Here is a 17607-nt window from a genome sequence, read left to right on the forward strand (position 1 = left end):
TTTCCACCCCTTTTAAAGGAGAGAAAGCCCGAAACAAAGAATAAAATCCAGATAGGATAATATTTGCTAACAGTGGTGGGCTTGGGTCGTTACACAAATAGTGTATTTGTTTATTATAATGTTTATGTATTATTGGAACGCCTTTAATTTTTATTTTAAATTTGTAATAGTTAATAACAATAACAAGAGTGAATAGTGATTGATAGCTTAAAATCAATAAACAAAGATTTATACAATTTCTGATATGGTGAAAGATCTTCAATATGATCGGTTGAGATAACGAAAATGTCTGAAATGTAGCCCGATCACCGCTTCTTCTGACGCGTCTTTCTAGATTTGCGACGAACCAGCCTATTTTTTTGGATCAGGTAAAGAAAATTATTTTGTTTACTTGTTAATCTGCTTCTTATGTCTGTTTGCGAGATATTGTTATTTGGATTTTAGCAATCGATCAACACGATCGCACTCTCAGAACAAATTCCAGGTGCATAATGAAGGCTTCTCTAATTTTCCTCTTGCTTGCGTGCACTTCAGGTATGCTATTCTATTGTGTTTTTTCGTAGCGGAATGTTAAATGTGATCGTAGTTCGTCATAAATCGGTTGTCGTTCTTCCGATTCTATTTAATGGATTCATTTTTGTCGGTGGTTTGAATTAATTTCAGTTTACGCAATGTCGGATGAAGATGTAACTGAGTTACAGATTGATGTTACGGTAATTTGTTTATTTAATCTATTATTTCAGAAATTGGTTCTGATTTTTCGTACATTATTCCTTTTGCTATGAATCTGGTGGTCTCTCCATTTTCAAATTTGATAGGAATTTAACGATCTTTGATAAACGAACGGATTTTATGTTCTACAAGTTGTTCTTGTCTAGTGAAAGCTCTATGGTCACCGACACTGTTGTATTACGGACTTGTGAACGTATATGGGACTTTCATGTTGTTAAAATGAGATCCATATGTTCAATGAAAAGTGTAAAGTTGTGTTAATTTCTGGATTGTGTTGAGATCAATTTATGAGATGGAGTTTTCCCCATGTCATAATATGAATTGAATTTGATATGAATATGACGTCTTCTTCACAAAAAAAAAAAAAAATTCCTCTCAGACCTTCATTGCGCTGTTCCTGTGGGGTAGGAAAATGAATTGTGGAACTTTTCTTTGAAATGATTCATAGGCCCGACTCGCTAAGGCTTGACTAAGAGTCTTGTTAGGGCATCCTCCCCCACCATTCCGGCCTATTATTCATAGGGATTTGATCGATGTGGAAGGTATGGATCCCATTCATTAGTTCAACATTATTTGAGGAAGTAGGTCAACATGCTTGAATTGATTCCTAACCTTGATACTAGTATAACGCAATTGAACTTTTCTTTTGGTAATATTTTGAGCTCAAGTCCCAGGTGGGAAGTTGAGCCATGAGAATCAATAACCACTGATAATGGTCTTATAAAGTTGTAATTTCTGCAATTTTGTGAGAAAACGTTGAATGGTCAGATCTTTCGGTTACTCTCTTACTTTTGTATCACGAAATTAACGTTAGCTGGTAATGTGGTAAAGAGCTGCTTGACGAAGAGGCGGTTCTTTTCCGTTATTGCTCAGACAAACATCTACTATATGCTAAAATATGAATTTGGTTTCATGAGAACCGTGTCTGCAAGTTGCGTTTTTTTCCCTAGCTTTTCACAGTTCCAATGAATGTTTGATATTGCACTTCCAGCCTTTAGATTCTGGAATATGATACTCTGGACCACTCCCCAAGCTTTTTCTTGCTAATTCTTTGTTTTGATGATTTTTTTCTTTTCTCTTTGTTTCTTCTTTTGCAGCGTAGGCCATCATCTTGTGATATTCAAACTCAAAAAGGAGATAAAATCAAAGTTCATTATCGTGTAAGTTGAATAATATTTTAGTTCGACTCTTGCTTTTGTGTGTGCGCATAAAACAAACAGTCAATTTGTTAATTAGTCAATGAATTATAAAGGAAGAACTGGGGAGATGTCAGAGCTGGGAAGATAAGGCACTGCCTCTGCTAGAAAAAGGGCATTCTTGATTTCATGACGGATGTTGTAATGTTCACAAATAAAACTAACTAACTAACTGGGTTACACCAGAATTTGAATTTGTCTGAGAACTTTATCATTCAGTATATCTGAAGGAATGATCCTGAATTTGAATCGTTACGCAGTTGCTGCTGATACAAACATGATAGATTGATGATTTCCACTGATATAACACAGTCGATTCATTTATAGTTAAGATTTTTCTTTCAGCTTCGCACATCTTCTTGACTGATATCTGTTATCCTATGATTCAATAGGGGATGTTCGCAGATGGGACTGTTTTTGACTCTAGTTTTGAAAGGGGTGTCCCATTTGAGTTTGAGCTTGGCGCTGGTAAAGTAATTAAAGGTATTTGTGCACAAAACACATACATCTAGTAATTGGTAGAAAAATTTCTGGTGCAGCCAAAAGATAGTTTATTTATTGTTGTTACTATTTTTATTTTTGTAGTTTGAATGTTTCCATATTGTTCACCATCTTGTTGACTCTATGTGTTCGAGCTCAGCTGTGGTTAAGTAACAATTCATCTTTTGTGATAGATCTCTTATGAGTTGCACCATATTAGTTAATTGGTTTATTATTCTCATTATCTATAATTAGGATATACCTTGGAACTGATGTTGGTTTAAAATCCGCTCATCTGTTAATGTTGCTTGAACTTAACAAATTGCTGTACGCTCCCTCGTTTTTGCGTAATTTGTTCCTTCACTCGTTCAAATTGTTCATGACCTTTGATCTGTGAACTCAAGTATACAAAATTGTATACTAAGCTCAAAAGATCCAATAAAATGGTCATTACGCAAAGATCTGTACTGAACAAACTTTGCTAATTGCTCTGTGATACTCATTTTGATGTTGTGCGTGGGAAGTTACTGAGAGTTGAAAATTCCTTCATTTTCAGGATGGGACCAAGGATTACTAGGAATGTGCGTTGGTGAGAAACGGAAATTGACAATTCCTTCAAAGTTAGGATATGGACCGCAAGGCGTTCCACCAACCATATCAGGTAATCCAAAAAAAACCCAATTAAACAAGATAGACTACGAAGAACTCTTTTTTTTTTTGGTCTATTTGCATCAAGCTTTTACCGTACTAGTAAGAAGGTGTTCCCAAACAAACAAACAAACAAAGATTGAATGCACTCCTATACCAGATAAGTACAAATAGAATAGTCGATTTATACAGAATGGTAAAAGGGTCCCTCTATGGTCATAGAAATGAATAGAAAGAGATATTTGAATCCTTATCAACTCGATCTTGTTGCCCAGCATGCATGAACCATTTCACGAAGTATGCATCCAGATAGTCCTAAGTCTCAATCGTTAGCTCTCGGTCTTCCTATTAAAAAACAACGTCGACAAGATGAAATCCACGGACTTTTAGAAACATTTGCATTTAATCCTTGACATTAGTTATAAGTGTTCTGAAAAGAAGCAACTATAAGGACTAATTATTTACATGATTTGAATTTAATCACGGCTGAAGTATTGTGGAGTTTTGTGTTGTTCCCTTGTTGGATTTTGAATATACAGGTGGTGTAACACTTGTATTTGACACTGAGCTTGTTGCTATTAATGGGAAACCATCAAGCGGTGGAAACTAAGTCAGCGAAGAGAGTGATGATCTATAAGTCAAACCAACTATTCTACCATTGGAGCCCCTTCGGTTGAGATGCTTATCGATCTTCTCCAACTTTAGTTTCTTCCATTTTTTCATACTCTTTTCACTTTCTACTTTTCTTGTAGCTACTTCAGAGTATGAGCCTTTCCATTTATTTGCCTCTCATTTAATTTTGATGAGATGCTAATTTATGATATTTATTTTTAATTCTTAGAATTAACGAAGAACAACGATATACCACTTATCATCACGTGTCCCATTTTTTACGGCCCCGTATTACATGTTATGCCAACATGTTTGTTGGTACGAGCAAATTCTCCTATTACATTATGAGCACCTAATCTCCTAAAAGGTTTTCGTCGCCATGCAAATGACATACTCAATTTCTAATATAAATAGTGAATTTCTTATTGTTTCTTTGGTGTATTCTAAAAAGTGGAAGGTCTTCTACAAAATGTTTCTTGCTATGACTTCTCGGAAAATGAAAGTTTGAGATGTCTTTTGGTAAATTCAATGGTCTTATTTATAGGAACGTATTCAATAGTCTTATTTATAGGAACGTTTCTATCTAATATATTAGATTCTAATATTTTATTTATAGGAACGGTTCTACATATTATTTAAGTAATCTTATTTATAGATACTATTCTACCAATAATATATTAGAATGTAATATATTATTTAAATTATATTATATCAAAATAAAATATGACTTAATGTATCTATTTATTAATAATAAATCAGGCGAAAGTACTCTCTTATAAATTTTCTAACTCAACAATTTTATTTATATAATGAAATAATTTTCGACAAATAATATATTAGAATGTAATATTTTATTTAAATCGGTAACGTTGGTAATACGAGTAACATCATTTATCGGATTCATTACATTACAAGACAAAGCAACATGTATTTTACTTTTTTTTTTCTTATTTAATTATAATTTTAACCTAATTTATAAATTCATGAAATCTAGAACCATCTTCGCCATACCATTTGTTATACAGTCCCTAACTTTTTCATATTTATAATTTTTCCCCCTTTCTTTTTGAAGCGTCCTTCAATCCAATTTAAATCTCCAAAAACCCTCGCATATTCTCTTCGTAGAACTCTCTAGAACCCACCTTTTCTTCCCCCTAATCCTCGTTTCTCCAAACTACCCGAGTGTCATCCCTCCGCTGATCTGAGCGCAGTCCTCCATTTCTTCCTTCTTTCGAGTCCTTTTGATCCTTCCCTCTGTTCTCTGTTTTTAATTGATCCCACATGGATGAGGATTTTGATATCCCTGCGGCGGCTGACATGAATGACGACTTGGATTTTCCTGATGAAACCGTTGCTCTCAAGGTTGGGGAGGAGAAAGAAATTGGAAATCAGGGGTTGAAGAAGAAGCTTTTGAAGGAAGGTGAAGGATGGGTCACTCCTGAAAATGGCGATGAGGTTGAAGGTATGTGCCTCGCTACGAGCTTCTACAGAAATTGGATTTTCGTAATGGCTTTTATTTATTTTTCTGTTTTTTTTTTATTATTATTATTCTGAGATTTTGGGTTGTTCTGGTTGTTTGTAACGTAGTTCACTATACTGGGACTTTGCTTGATGGGACTCAGTTTGATTCGAGCCGCGATCGTGGAACTCCGTTCAAGTTCACTCTTGGCCAAGGTTGGGGGATTTTTTTTTTTTTTTTTTTTTTTTTGGATTGAATATTTGATTGTTATGTTTCTTTTATTTGTTAGTATTTGGCAATCGAGCCAATTATAATGGCAATTGGAGTACATTGGAGCCTTTTGTTTTCATGTTGGTAAAGTTTGTAATGCACATTTCTCTGTTGAAAGATTTTAAATGCTGTGCAATGGTTTATAAACAACTGGTGTCATGTGTGTCGGTGGGGAGGGAGCAATGTTCAATTCAATAAGGTTGGATTGGGTTTATCGGTTGAAAGCTACAAAGTAAATTGATGTTTTATAGCAATCATTTGTGACAGAATGTGAAATCCCACATTGTTTGTTTAGAACAATGTGTCTTGAAAAAAAAAAAAAAAAACTCTCCTTAATTTTAGATATCTGAAGTTCAACTGCTGAAGTAGTTCTGATTAAGAACAAGGCCTTAAAGGGAAGCCATGTATTTTGACCTCCTCCTTTTCTGTTAATGCAACTCTACATCCATTTTCTCAATATTTCTGGGGATTCCTATTGCCTATATTGAGGAACTTCTGTTGCTGCTCTTTCTCAGTAAACTCTTGAAAATCTGCGCTTTGAGATGCATTGCATATTATGATGCTTCCATTACGATGGGATTCTATTTTCTTTATTTGATTTTTCTTTGAGGCCGTATACAAGCATGCCTCGCTTAGGTAGTTTCCTTGGTTCTTTTTTGGCAAGGTGCTTTCATTCTTGAGTGTTCATTTCAATATCTTCAACTTTTTTATATTCTTCATGGTGCCAGGACAAGTGATTAAAGGATGGGATCTGGGTATCAAAACAATGAAGAAGAGTGAAAAAGCTCTTTTTACCATTCCTCCTGACTTGGCATACGGTGAATCTGGATCCCCACCAACCATTCCTCCTAGTGCTACATTGCAGTTTGATGTTGAGCTACTATCTTGGACAAGCGTCAAGGACATATGCAAGGATGGAGGAATATTCAAGAAGATCCTAACTGAAGGACAGAAATGGGAAAATCCAAAAGACCTTGATGAAGTGCTAGGCAAGTGCATATGTTAAAATTTTCTGTATATTATTTATTGTGCGAATCTTCTTTGTTTTTTAGCGGTTGATTTTAATTTCATGTTACTGCAGTTAATTTTGAAGCTAAGCTGGAAGATGGAACACTTGTTGCAAAAGCAGATGGAGTGGAATTCACCGTTGGGGATGGTACTTGTGTTAATTTGACTTTGATTGGGATTTTTTATTAACTACTATTCGGAAAAGATGTTCTCGTCAGACATTGGTTATATGTGCATCTCAAGTAAACCGTACCTCTCAACAGGTTACTTTTGCCCTGCTCTTGCAAAGGCTGTAAAAACCATGAAGCTAGGTGAAAAGGCACTCCTCACGGTGAAACCACAATGTATGTCTCTTCAACAGATTTTCCTCAAGATTGATTCAAAACTTCCCTTACATTATTTTGTTTATTGTTGTAGATGGGTTTGGGGAGAAGGGTAAACCAGCCTCTAGCAATGAAGGTGCAGTTCCGCCAAATGCATCTCTCGATATTACACTAGAGTTGGTATCTTGGAAGACTGTTTCAGAAGTTACTCCTGACAAGAAGGTTATCAAGAAAATTCTGAAAGAAGGAGAAGGGTATGAGAAGCCAAACGATGGTACTGTCGTCAAAGGTCAGTTTCTAGCGAATCAGTGGCCTATGTATGTTACATTGTTTCAGTTCAGAATTCTAACTCAACAATGGAATTGCAGTGAAATTGGTCGGGAAGTTGGGAGATGGCAAGATATTTTTGAAGAAAGGATATGGTGATGGTGAAGAGCCATTTGAGTTTAAAACAGATGAAGGTATGTTTATTCTATGATATTGTATACTTTTTTGTTTGATGCTCGCTTACTAAACATTTGTACTTCTGCATAATATAGAACAAGTGATTGATGGCCTCGACAAAGCTGTGGCAACAATGAAGAAAGGTGAGAAAGCCCTGCTGACTATAGCACCTGAGTATGCTTTTGGTTCATCTGAGTCAAAACAGGAGTTAGCTGTAGTTCCTCCGAACTCGACTGTGTATTACGAAGTTGAACTAGTGGCTTTTGACAAGGTTTGTACTTTGTTGTGCAAACATGGGAACTCAACTTTCACATTCATTTTCACGTCTTATAATTATCATATCATTATTCTCCTTTTTTCAGGAGAAGGAATCATGGGATATGAATAACCAGGAAAAGATTGAAGCTGCTGGTAAAAAGAAGGAAGAAGGAAATGTGTTGTTTAAGGCTGGAAAATTTGCTAGAGCCTCCAAGAGATATGAGAAGGTGATTATTCTGCTTGCAATCTCAAATACTAATCTGCATTCGCAATAAATTTCTTCTTAGACACCTTATATCTAGAAATTTATTCACTTTTATAGTTTACTTTCTAATTTATTTTCAAACTTTTGTTGATATATGATGGACTGGAGTACTTTGCTAGTTGGTATCCATAAGGTTATTTCTATTTCAGGATTTGTCCTCGAGGAGATAAAACCACCCAAGTTATTTATTTTGCTTCTGATTTGGTTGGGGGTTTGAATTGTTTTTTTTAGGTTAGTGTGCACAGTTATGGTCGTAAGCAATAATTTGGAATTCTGTGTAAACTGTCTTTTTCCCCTCTTACAAGATAAAAAAACAATCGTTTTGACTTCGGAATAGACTCTTAGCTTTGTTCATCTCTCCTTTTGTTGCTCTACACAATTTATGTAAAAAGAACATGATATTTATTCTTGTTAGTTTCTGGATGGAATGAAAACTGATGTGAACTTGTTTACTTGGTCTTGCTTTTTTGGACAGGCTGTGAAGTTCATTGAACACGATTCTTCCTTTAGCGAAGAAGAGAAAAAACAGGCTAAGGCATTGAAAGTTGCATGCAATTTGAACGATGCAGCTTGTAAATTGAAGCTAAAGCTGTACAAGGAGGCAGAGAAATTGTGCACCAAGGTGAGTGAGATTGAGATATATATAGAAGCGACCAAGCCTGCTGCTGCTTTTGGCGTATTTCTATCAAACAACCACTTGATGAAACTGTAACATCACTACAATTGTAGGTTCTGGAACTCGAAAGTTCAAATGTTAAAGCTCTTTATAGAAGGGCTCAAGCATATATCCAACTAGCTGATTTGGATTTGGCCGAAGTTGACATCAAGAAAGCTCTTGAAATCGATCCAAATAACAGGCATGTACCTTTCCTCCTCTCCAAATGCTCAATACCAAGATTGCTTGTTGGTTCTAAACAGTTGATGTTGATACCTTCAGGGATGTGAAATTGGAGTACAAAACTCTAAAGGAGAAGGTGAAGGAATACAACAAGAAGGATGCCAAGTTTTACGGCAACATGTTTGCCAAAATGAATAAGTGAGAAGAATCAGTCTATAATCCCCAGGAGTAAGCAGAAACGTTAGGCCTGGGAGTTTGATTTTCAGTTTGGTGGTTCGAGGGAACTGGAGTGGTTTTCTTTGTATCTCACTCACTCGTTTATAACTTGAGGTTTTGAGTTTTGAACTTAAATCAGTTGATGGTTCCTTCTGGTTTCAAAGTGAGATTATAAGCATTTGATTATATAATTAAGTTGCCCAACTCACTCTCTTTTCAAACTAGGACTCTCTTACCAATGCCTTTCTATTCGAAGAAGCTTTGCAAAATGGCGGGCTCTGTGGAACCTGTAAATTGATGTAGTCATTGGTATCTTTATCCTTTGATACAATGAAGTTCATAATAAAAAGCTAATATTATGAACATCCAGTAAGAACATGAGGGCAATGACAAGCCTGCTACTGATTTAAATAGAATTCAAGTCTTAGAACATCAATGAATTTCAACACATACAATGAGATATATATTATGTTTCATGGTACAGAAATCATCAGTTTGACAAAAATAAAGAATGAAGGTTCCAAAAATCTCAGAATTTCCTATTCTTGGCACCTGGAAATATAAATGCTCCATTTCTTTTCCCCTATAATTTTAACATCTCACATCCTCTGCCCAACTTGAATGATCAACCTTAACATAGCAGTCCGCAATCGGAAGCAAATAGATCTCAATACACGAGCAAGAAGTGATCGATCGAAAGTGAACAAGATTTTATAGGACAAAGATGACTAGTGAGTAACCCATATGCATCTGGGGTTATTTCCTTTAGGACTAACTTCAAAATTGTAACATAGTTTAGCTCACCTGCTCTCCAATTAAATCGAGACCCACCACTAGCAAAGTGATACCTTGAAATAATAGGAAGTAGAAGTGAATTCCTTGTGCAGATAACAAACTTCTGACGGAGGCTGTTAACAAAATGAATGCAAGAGCCAATTCCTTCCTGTACAGACGATTTCTTTTGCATTTCCCTGTTTTTTTCGATATCTCGAGCTTGGTTAGGTCTAGAAGACCTGATTCCGAGGATGACCGATGAAGACTAGTAGAACCTTCAACCAAAAATTCTTGTTCTTTTTCAAAAGCAACAAGATCGTTTTCGGATGATCTTCCTAGTTTTTTTGTTACTATCCATTTGTACGAACTTTTAAAGCGGAATAATCCCAATATCATGGCATTGAATTTGGTAACAGACATGGTGTTTTCAAAGAGAAGATAGGGGACTATAAAAGGAAACGACTGTGGTGAAGGGAGAATGTTTAAGATGGACATCATTCCGGGAACATAGCAAACAACCCAAGCTGGTAGATGAGCCTCTGGAAGGAACATGGTAAGGGGTAGAATTATGCAGAACAAGGTAAATGAGTAAAAGGGAAGGATAAGCTTTCGCAAAAGGAAGAAAAGAAAGATCAAATTAGCTTTCTTCTTCCAACTTACCTGAAACACAAAATCACGTGTTAGCAAATAGCAAGCATCAAACTAAGTATTTGAAACTTGCATACAAATGGTTATGGACTAATAAACTATATATTTTCGAACCTGAATATGGTATAATTGGTTCAGACATATACTTCTGACTAAGAGGTGAGAAGTTGAATCTTCTACCCCACATATTATTGAACTCAAAAGAAAAAGAGCATTCAATTTAATGGGACATTTTGAACTATGAAATTAAAAAATGAGAGAATTGACGAATGAAAGAACATAAACATGATGAGCAACAAAAATGTTTAAAATGCTCCATACCTCATAGGTGAAAACCCATTAGATACCTCCTAGATGTGGGGACCTAGAATGGCTAGCTGCCTCGAAATATCTAAATGTAACAGTCTGGCCACTGTTATTTGATATTGTCCTTTTTGGATTTTTCCTTCTCAAGGTTTTATAACGTGTTTGTTAGGGAGAGGTTTCTACACCCTTATCAGGAATGTTTGGTTCTCCTCTCTAACTGATGTGGGGTCTCATAATCCATCCCCCTTGGGGGGCTTAGCTTCCTCACCAGCACACCACTTGATAACTAGTTTTGATACCATTTGTAACAACTCAAGCCCACCACTAGCGGATGTTGTCCTCTTTAAGCTTTCCCTCAAGGTTTTATAACGCATCTGTTAGGGAGAGGTTTCCACACCCTTTTAAGGGATGCTTCATTCCTCTTTCCGATCGAGGTGGAATCTCACACTAACGTCCTATTTTCCTACAAAACAAACATATGAATCTAAATATCCGATTGGGAATCTAAGATTCCTGCAACAGAAGACTCCAAAGATAGCAAGAGATTCTTATTAGAAAAAAATGAAGACCTTTTATCACTATAAGAGTAGAAAAGTAGAACCATATGTTAAAAAGCGATATGTGTTTATGGTTATCGATGTTGACAAGTGTTAGAACTTAATTGCCTGTGTAATAAAATAATTCTCATGGTAGTCTAATAGAAGTTTGTTATAAACAGAGGGGCTTTCGGAAAAGGTAGGATGTTCTCGAAGAGGGTCTAAGTACCTCCATTTTCTCATTGATATTTCAATATATTTCCAAGTCTTGTTATATGATCTGGTTCCTATCAACCTGCATGTCGATGACTATATTAATGAAGTGAGACAGCCCATATCTCCATGCTCATGATTACGAGCAAATCCATGACAACAAATCATCACATCAGTCAACATGTGTATAACTCAATTGATATTGATTAGAACGTATGATTTCCACCAAGCGGTCAAAAGACAGAATTCCCTACTCTCCCATATGTTATTAAACTCAGATTAAAAAAACTCATCACAACGAACCATTTAGTTTCCAGAAAGCAATATTAAGTAACCTCAGACTCAATTTAAAGAAGACAAATAATTAAACTAAATAGACGTATGAGCCAAATGAAAATGTGCTTCGAAGGAACTTTAAGAGCATGCAACAACTCTCGATATTTGTGGTTCAAAGATGTAGAGACCTCTAGATTCTTGCACCCTACTAAGTATTCCAATAGCTCTTACATATTCACAATGATTAACTAACTCAACTATCTCGCTCACATTGGAATTCTTTATCCGTAGAATAATCCTAGAATCGTCTTGTAACTAAGCCTTTTTAGTCTCATCTGTCGATGATAATTCTGAAGTCAGGTGATCATCCATGACAAAATCACGACAAATGTTTGTTCATCATGAATAAAAGTTAGATGAATTGAGCTTATGTTCAACAATTTTTAATACCATGAGAATCATCTTTGACATCACTACTACATTTTTCTCAACCACACCCTCAAAAAAAAATTAAAAAAAAATTAAAAAAAATTAAAAAAAAAAATTAAAATCTAAACAGAAGAAAATGAATGTTGGAGAAAACCCTCATCTTCCCAAACAAGTTTCCTTTCATAAACCCACAATTGGAACACTCTAGGGCCAAAAGCAAAATCACAAACGGAAAATTAGTTGGTGAATACAATACATGAAACCGAGGAAAAAATGGTGGCTTACAAGCCTACACACGTTGACACCTACAACAATTTACAGAAGGTCGGGACAGAAAGTGTAACAGCCTAAGCCCAATGCTAACAAATATTGTCCTCTTTGGGCTTTTCCTTTTGGGCTTCCTATCAAGGTTTTTAAAACACGTCTGATAGGGATTGGTTCCCACACTCTTATAAAAAATGGTTTGTTCCCCTCTTCAACCGACGTGGAATCTCATAATCCACCCCCTTTGAGATTCAGCGTCTTCATTGGCACACTATCCAGTGTCTTTCTCTGATACCATTTGTAGCAGTCCAAGCCCACCGCTAGCAGATATTATCCTCTTTGGGTTTTCCCTTTCGGGTTTTCCCTCAAAGTTTTCAAAATGCATCAGCTAGGGAGAGGTTTCCACACCCTTATAAAGAATGCTTCGTTCTCCTCCTCAGCTGGCGTGGAATCTCATAAAAAGTGAGTCAAATGGGGATCAAATTTTGAGGTTTTGCTTTTCAGCGGCTGCAATTCCGATTGAGCTAGGCGATGACAACAAATTATGAAAAAAATGGACAAAATTGACAATGGCAGCGAAAAACCGGGAGTAATGACAACTACAGACGACGGTGGTGGCAACAGTCATAAAATGGCAGACACAAATCTCAATGATAACATGAGTGTCAACAAACATACAATCTTTAAGAAGGAAAAAAACATTTTGCATTCGAAACTAATAACAAATAAGTTCCATACCTTCGATTTGAGTATATCAGCGAAGCACAAACGAAATAGCTGCATTGGGCCTGAATGCCATCGGTGTTGTTGTTTCTTGTACGCTTCAAATGATTCCGGAAGTTCACAAAGGCACTGAAAACTTTAAGAGTTAGAAAATATTGCGACTAACAATATCACAGCGAACTTCCAATGCTAAATAGGATCACACACCTTCACATCATTAAGAAATATGAACTTCCAGCCACAAAGATGGGCACGAACTGCAATATCCATGTCCTCAACAGTTGTTCTTTCTAACCAGCCTCCACATTCTTCCAGAGCTTTAATTCTCCAGACTCCAGCAGTTCCATTGAAACCAAAAAAGTTGATAAACATGCCATTTACTTGCTGCTCAACCTCAAAATGGAAGGATAAATTTATGTTCTGCAATCTTGTGAGCAAATTTTCGTCCTTGTTCACAAATGACCACCTTGTCTGGACCAATGCAAGTTCATCATTCCCCTAATGAAAAACGTAAACACTTTATTATTGTATCCTGGGGATCTTCCAAGCTTATGAAAAATAAAGAGAAGATGACTGAATGCCACAGATTCCTTGATAGAAATCATGTAGTTAGAAAAGGAAAAAACAAATCAAGAATATATGATTTGAAGTCACCATTTAGTAGGAGAGAACTGAAAAAAAGAAAGCTCCTAAAACTGGGGTGGGGAGGGGAGGGAACAACAGGGAGTTCCACTAAAATTGAATAACTTGATGTCTAGAACCTAATTTATCTAATTAAGGCCTGGCCCATTAAGTTTGAGAATCCTGATTATTTAGGAAACTAAATCAACTTTGAACTTCAACCAAGGCACCACAAAGATGCAATAAAATTGAAAAACAGGATTGTGAGATCCCACGTTGGTTGGTTGGAGAAGGGAACAAAGCATTCCTTATAAGGGTTTGGAAACCTCTCCCTAACAGACGCATTTTAAAACTGTGAAACTGACGGCGATACGTAACGTGCCAAAGCAGACAATAACTGCTAGCAGTGGCCTTGCAAATAGCTCAACTCTGGACTTATCTCTAATAAAGTTTTCTTTTCATAATTCTTTGGTTTTCCATACTTTGGCCCGTTGCATATGAGGTGTAAAAATTTATAATGAATTCTAAGACTTTTCTCTACATCAAACAAAGTAATACTGACAATAATATGCATCTTGCGGCTTATTGTAACAGCTCAAGCCCACCGCTAGCATATATTATCTTTTTTGGGTTTTCCCTTACAAGCTTCCCCTCAAAGTTTTTAAAATGTGTCTACTAAAGAGAGGTTTCCACACCCTTATAAAGAATATTTCATTCTCCTCCCCCAACCGATGTGAGATCTCACAATCCACCCAACCGATGTGAGATCACACAATCCACCCAACCACTGGCACACCACCCAGTGTCCGGCTCTAATACCATTAGTAACAGCCCAAAGATGACAATATCTGCTAGCGGTAGGCTTGTGTTGTTACACTTATACAGAGTATTCAATTCAATTACCTTGAAATGTGGAATGGTTTTCTTTAAAAAGTCTGGTCCTGGCTGAAAATCTGCATCAAAGATCGCCACAAACTCGTAATCTTTTACATAATCACACCCCATAGCAGATTTGAGATTCCCTGCCTTGTAGCCTGTACGCATGAGGCGGTGTCTATACAATATGTGGACACCTCTTTGTTGCCATTTTTGTACTTCAGCATTGATAAGTTGTTGAACATCTAGTTCATCAGAATCATCTAAAACCTGAACAAGTATTCTATCCTTTGGCCAGTCCTGGATACAAACAGCTGCAATAGATTGCTGGTAGACCTGTCCACCAACCAATGAGCGCAAGTATGGAACTTGTTTAAGAGCTCATATAAAAGAATAAAAGAAACTTCAAAAAAAAAGAAAAAAAAAAATCTTAAAAACAAATTTCATTCATGTATGAAGTTTACTAAAATGATGAACAAATCATAGTGATTACAAAAAGCTTTCCAAACTGGTTAAGAGAGAAGCATAAGTGTATAAATCAAAGAGATTAAACATTTTATACCAAAAAATAGCATAATAGATGACAAGTACAAAGAACATTTCTTATCATTTTTGAGATCTCACATGTAACCACTAAAGCCCACCGCTGGCAGATATTACCTTTCTGGACTTTTCTTTTCGAGCTTCCCTTCAAGGTTTTTAAAACACGTCTACTAGGGAGAGGTTTTCACACCCTTATAAAGAATGTTTCGTTTTCCTCCCCAACAGATGTGGGATCTCACAATCCATCCCTTCCGAGACCTAGTGTCCTCGCTGACACTCGTTCCCTTTTCCAATCGATGTGAGACCCCCCAAATCCACTCCCCTTCAAGGCCAAGCGTCCTTGCTGGCACATCGCCTCGTGTCCACCACCCTTTGGGGCTCAACCTTTTTGCTAGCATACCGCCCGGTGTCTGGCTCTTATACCATTTGTAAGAGTCCAATGCCCACCGCTAGCAGATGTTGTCCTCTTTGGCTTTCCCTATTTTGACTTCCCCTCAAGGTTTTCAAAACGCATCTACTAAGGAGAGGTTTCCACACCCTTATAAAGAATATTTCGTTCTCTTACCCAACCAATGTGGGATCTCACACTCTCCATGTCATTGGGTCGTAGGCATATCCACCACCAAAATAATAGGATCTATAATGAAAATTGGAGGGAACCTAGGAAAAGACCAAGTGATTGGACCCACCAAACAAAAAAAGTCACCTCCCTAGCTACCTGAAATTCAGGTTATCCCTCAGCAGCTACCTATCCTGCGGGAGAATGGAGGACACTGAGTAATGAGTATCACTTTTAACGTCCTCATTATCAAGAATTCTTCCTCCTCCACAAAAATTTTATACTCCTCCAAGTGTTTGCTATACTATAGAGATGAGAAGAATTATAATCTCCACTCAAAGATCCATTTGACTCTTGCTTTGAGTATGACTCTTCACTAGAAAGCAGAATAAAATAGAAAATGGAGTGAAAGGGGGGTGAAGGAACACCTACATCTTCTTACCTCCCTCTCATTGCACATGGGAATCTGCACCAACACCATTGGATAATCCTCGGGAGCATTCTCATCAGTGTCCGAGTACTCAAACGCCGCCACGGGCTTCAATCCCCAGAATTTTATCCAAAAACACCCCATCATTAAAACCAAACGATCCACTGACTGGAACAGGAATAACACAATGCACAAATTGATCAAGCTCTGCAGCGGTGGAGCCAAGTAATTTTCCCGAATCTCAAGCCAACTAGCATACACAAACCCTATCATTCCAAGCACCTCCGCAGAAGCGGAACTCACGTTAGGGGGTTTGAAATGCCAGCCATTGAAGTACGCCACAAGCTCAAAAACGAGCAACAGAAGCACCACAATCAAAAACACTTTGATTATCTTATAGAGCCGAGACGAGGCCGAATCAGCTGGAGAATCAGGCGATGCAATCCGACGATTGGCAGTGCGGATAAGATGAACGAACCCATTGGTGATTGAAGCCAAAGAACCAGCAATCTGCTGGAATTTCAACAGCCAAACCCAAGAAATCTGGCGGGCACTCCTCGTTCTCGCCCGGTCCTTATCGGCCGTTCGATCTCCAGGACTCCCAGAACTCCGGATCTCAAGAGATAGAAATGCAGGTGAGGTCGGGAAGTTGCCGGACTTTTCCAGTCGGAGTTCGTCGTGTTCCTTTTCTCTCTGCTTGTTCCACCATTCTTGGAACTCAAAATTCGGTGTTCGAGACATAAAGAAACCCAGAAATCAAGAAAAGAAAAAAACAAACAAAATCACACGACCTAGATCCCAAATTTTCTTCTTCAATCAAAGGGAATCAGTTATTCATCGTCCTAAGCAAAACACTAAACGAAAATGGAAGAAAATTCAGCAGAGGATGCAGAAACGGAAGGTGCGCAAGAAATAGCAACAACGAGTGGAAGATTACACACACACTCGGTATTTTTTTTGGTGATTTTCTTGTTTGTACCTTCTACAGTTGGTGAAATGTGAAAATTTTGATGGATGAACGCAGGAGAGGAACGGAGAAGGCAGGCCATGTGCAGTTCCGAAATTCGAAAGTGGACCTTCGCGCACTACTTGCGCCATTGTATGCGTTGGATTGGATAATCTGACGCTTCGCCTCCGCTCGAATCCTCCACGCCTCCATATTTCTCTCCTCTTCCCATTACAAGAGCACGACATCTGTCTTTCCTTAGATTGGGTCAATTGGGCCAATGGTTCTTTCAAGTCGCTTCATATTGGTTGGAAGCCTTTTATCCCCCAGAAATGGGCGCCATGGAGCTGTAGATCCCGAGTCTGATTGTCATGGCTGGTGTGATTAAGAACCCTTCGGCTTGGACAATGCTACTAATGAACTAATAATTACATCGTCGTTATACATCGCCGTCAGACTCACGGTTTTAAAATGTGTCTACCTACTAGGGAGAGGGTTCTACACTATTATAAGGAATGTTTCGTTCCCCTCTCTAACCGAGGTGGGATCTCACAATCCATCACTTTCGGGGCTTAACGTCCTCGCTGACACACTGTTCGGTGTCTGGCTCAAATACCATTTGTAACAGTCCAAGCCCATCACCCCCGATGTCTGGCTCTAATACCATTTGTAATAATCTAAACCCATCACGCCCCGTGTCTAGCTCTAATACCA

At 37.5% G+C, this 17607-nt stretch overlaps 3 protein-coding genes across 5 annotated transcripts; 2 read left to right on the top strand and 1 right to left on the bottom strand.

Moving 5' to 3' along the window:
* The first annotated feature begins 212 nt into the window (after nt 1–212).
* Nucleotides 213–3670, top strand: LOC111498012 (peptidyl-prolyl cis-trans isomerase FKBP15-1-like). 2 transcript variants are annotated; one of them, XM_023149056.1, is made up of 7 exons: nt 213–368; nt 445–534; nt 664–713; nt 1830–1892; nt 2321–2411; nt 2965–3069; nt 3596–3670. In XM_023149056.1, exons 2-7 carry the CDS (start codon nt 492–494, stop codon nt 3664–3666), a joined length of 423 nt encoding a protein of 140 aa, XP_023004824.1. In that variant the 5' UTR covers nt 213–368; nt 445–491; the 3' UTR covers nt 3667–3670. The 2 variants fall into 2 exon arrangements, with proteins under 2 accessions (XP_023004824.1, XP_023004825.1); XM_023149057.1 differs by having other exon boundaries at nt 222–368; nt 473–534.
* Nucleotides 3671–4753: 1083 nt separating this feature from the next.
* Nucleotides 4754–8970, top strand: LOC111497564 (peptidyl-prolyl cis-trans isomerase FKBP62-like). Its single transcript, XM_023148375.1, has 12 exons — nt 4754–5130; nt 5256–5342; nt 6126–6386; nt 6479–6553; nt 6669–6749; nt 6823–7017; nt 7097–7189; nt 7268–7443; nt 7535–7657; nt 8171–8317; nt 8425–8552; nt 8633–8970. Exons 1-12 carry the CDS (start codon nt 4950–4952, stop codon nt 8733–8735), a joined length of 1650 nt encoding a protein of 549 aa, XP_023004143.1. The 5' UTR covers nt 4754–4949; the 3' UTR covers nt 8736–8970.
* A 157-nt stretch (nt 8971–9127) lies between these two features.
* On the bottom strand, nt 9128–17142 carry LOC111497563 (probable xyloglucan glycosyltransferase 6). Of its 2 annotated transcripts, XM_023148373.1 has the most exons (6): nt 16927–17142; nt 15960–16801; nt 14443–14751; nt 13126–13416; nt 12934–13047; nt 9545–10183 (listed from the first exon to the last, which is right to left on the bottom strand). In XM_023148373.1, the coding sequence occupies exons 2-6, from the start codon at nt 16686–16688 to the stop codon at nt 9545–9547; spliced, it is 2082 nt and encodes a 693-aa protein (XP_023004141.1). In that variant the 5' UTR covers nt 16689–16801; nt 16927–17142. The 2 variants fall into 2 exon arrangements, with proteins under 2 accessions (XP_023004142.1, XP_023004141.1); XM_023148374.1 differs by lacking the exon at nt 16927–17142 and having other exon boundaries at nt 9128–10183; nt 15960–16688.
* Nucleotides 17143–17607: the final 465 nt, after the last annotated feature.

This window comes from Cucurbita maxima, unplaced genomic scaffold, assembly GCF_002738345.1.
Source record: "Cucurbita maxima cultivar Rimu unplaced genomic scaffold, Cmax_1.0 Cma_Scf00024, whole genome shotgun sequence".
Lineage (NCBI taxonomy): Eukaryota > Viridiplantae > Streptophyta > Magnoliopsida > Cucurbitales > Cucurbitaceae > Cucurbita > Cucurbita maxima.

Excerpts from the sequence above, each read along its gene's own strand:
- LOC111497563 (XM_023148374.1), bottom strand. The coding sequence starts at position 16,688 with ATGTCTCGAACACCGAATTTTGAGTTCCAAGAATGGTGGAACAAGCAG. Across the intron at positions 13,048-13,125 it reads TATTTCTTAATGATGTGAAG|TGCCTTTGTGAACTTCCGGA; the intron begins GTGTGTGATCCT and ends TAAAGTTTTCAG. Across the intron at positions 10,184-12,933 it reads CTGATATACTCAAATCGAAG|GTAAGTTGGAAGAAGAAAGC; the intron begins GTATGGAACTTA and ends TTTGTGTTTCAG.
- LOC111498012 (XM_023149056.1), top strand. The coding sequence starts at position 492 with ATGAAGGCTTCTCTAATTTTCCTCTTGCTTGCGTGCACTTCAG. Across the intron at positions 714-1,829 it reads AGTTACAGATTGATGTTACG|CGTAGGCCATCATCTTGTGA; the intron begins GTAATTTGTTTA and ends CTTCTTTTGCAG. Across the intron at positions 2,412-2,964 it reads CGCTGGTAAAGTAATTAAAG|GATGGGACCAAGGATTACTA; the intron begins GTATTTGTGCAC and ends CTTCATTTTCAG.
- LOC111497564 (XM_023148375.1), top strand. The coding sequence starts at position 4,950 with ATGGATGAGGATTTTGATATCCCTGCGGCGGCTGACATGAATGACGAC. Across the intron at positions 7,190-7,267 it reads TGAGTTTAAAACAGATGAAG|AACAAGTGATTGATGGCCTC; the intron begins GTATGTTTATTC and ends TGCATAATATAG. Across the intron at positions 8,553-8,632 it reads GAAATCGATCCAAATAACAG|GGATGTGAAATTGGAGTACA; the intron begins GCATGTACCTTT and ends TGATACCTTCAG.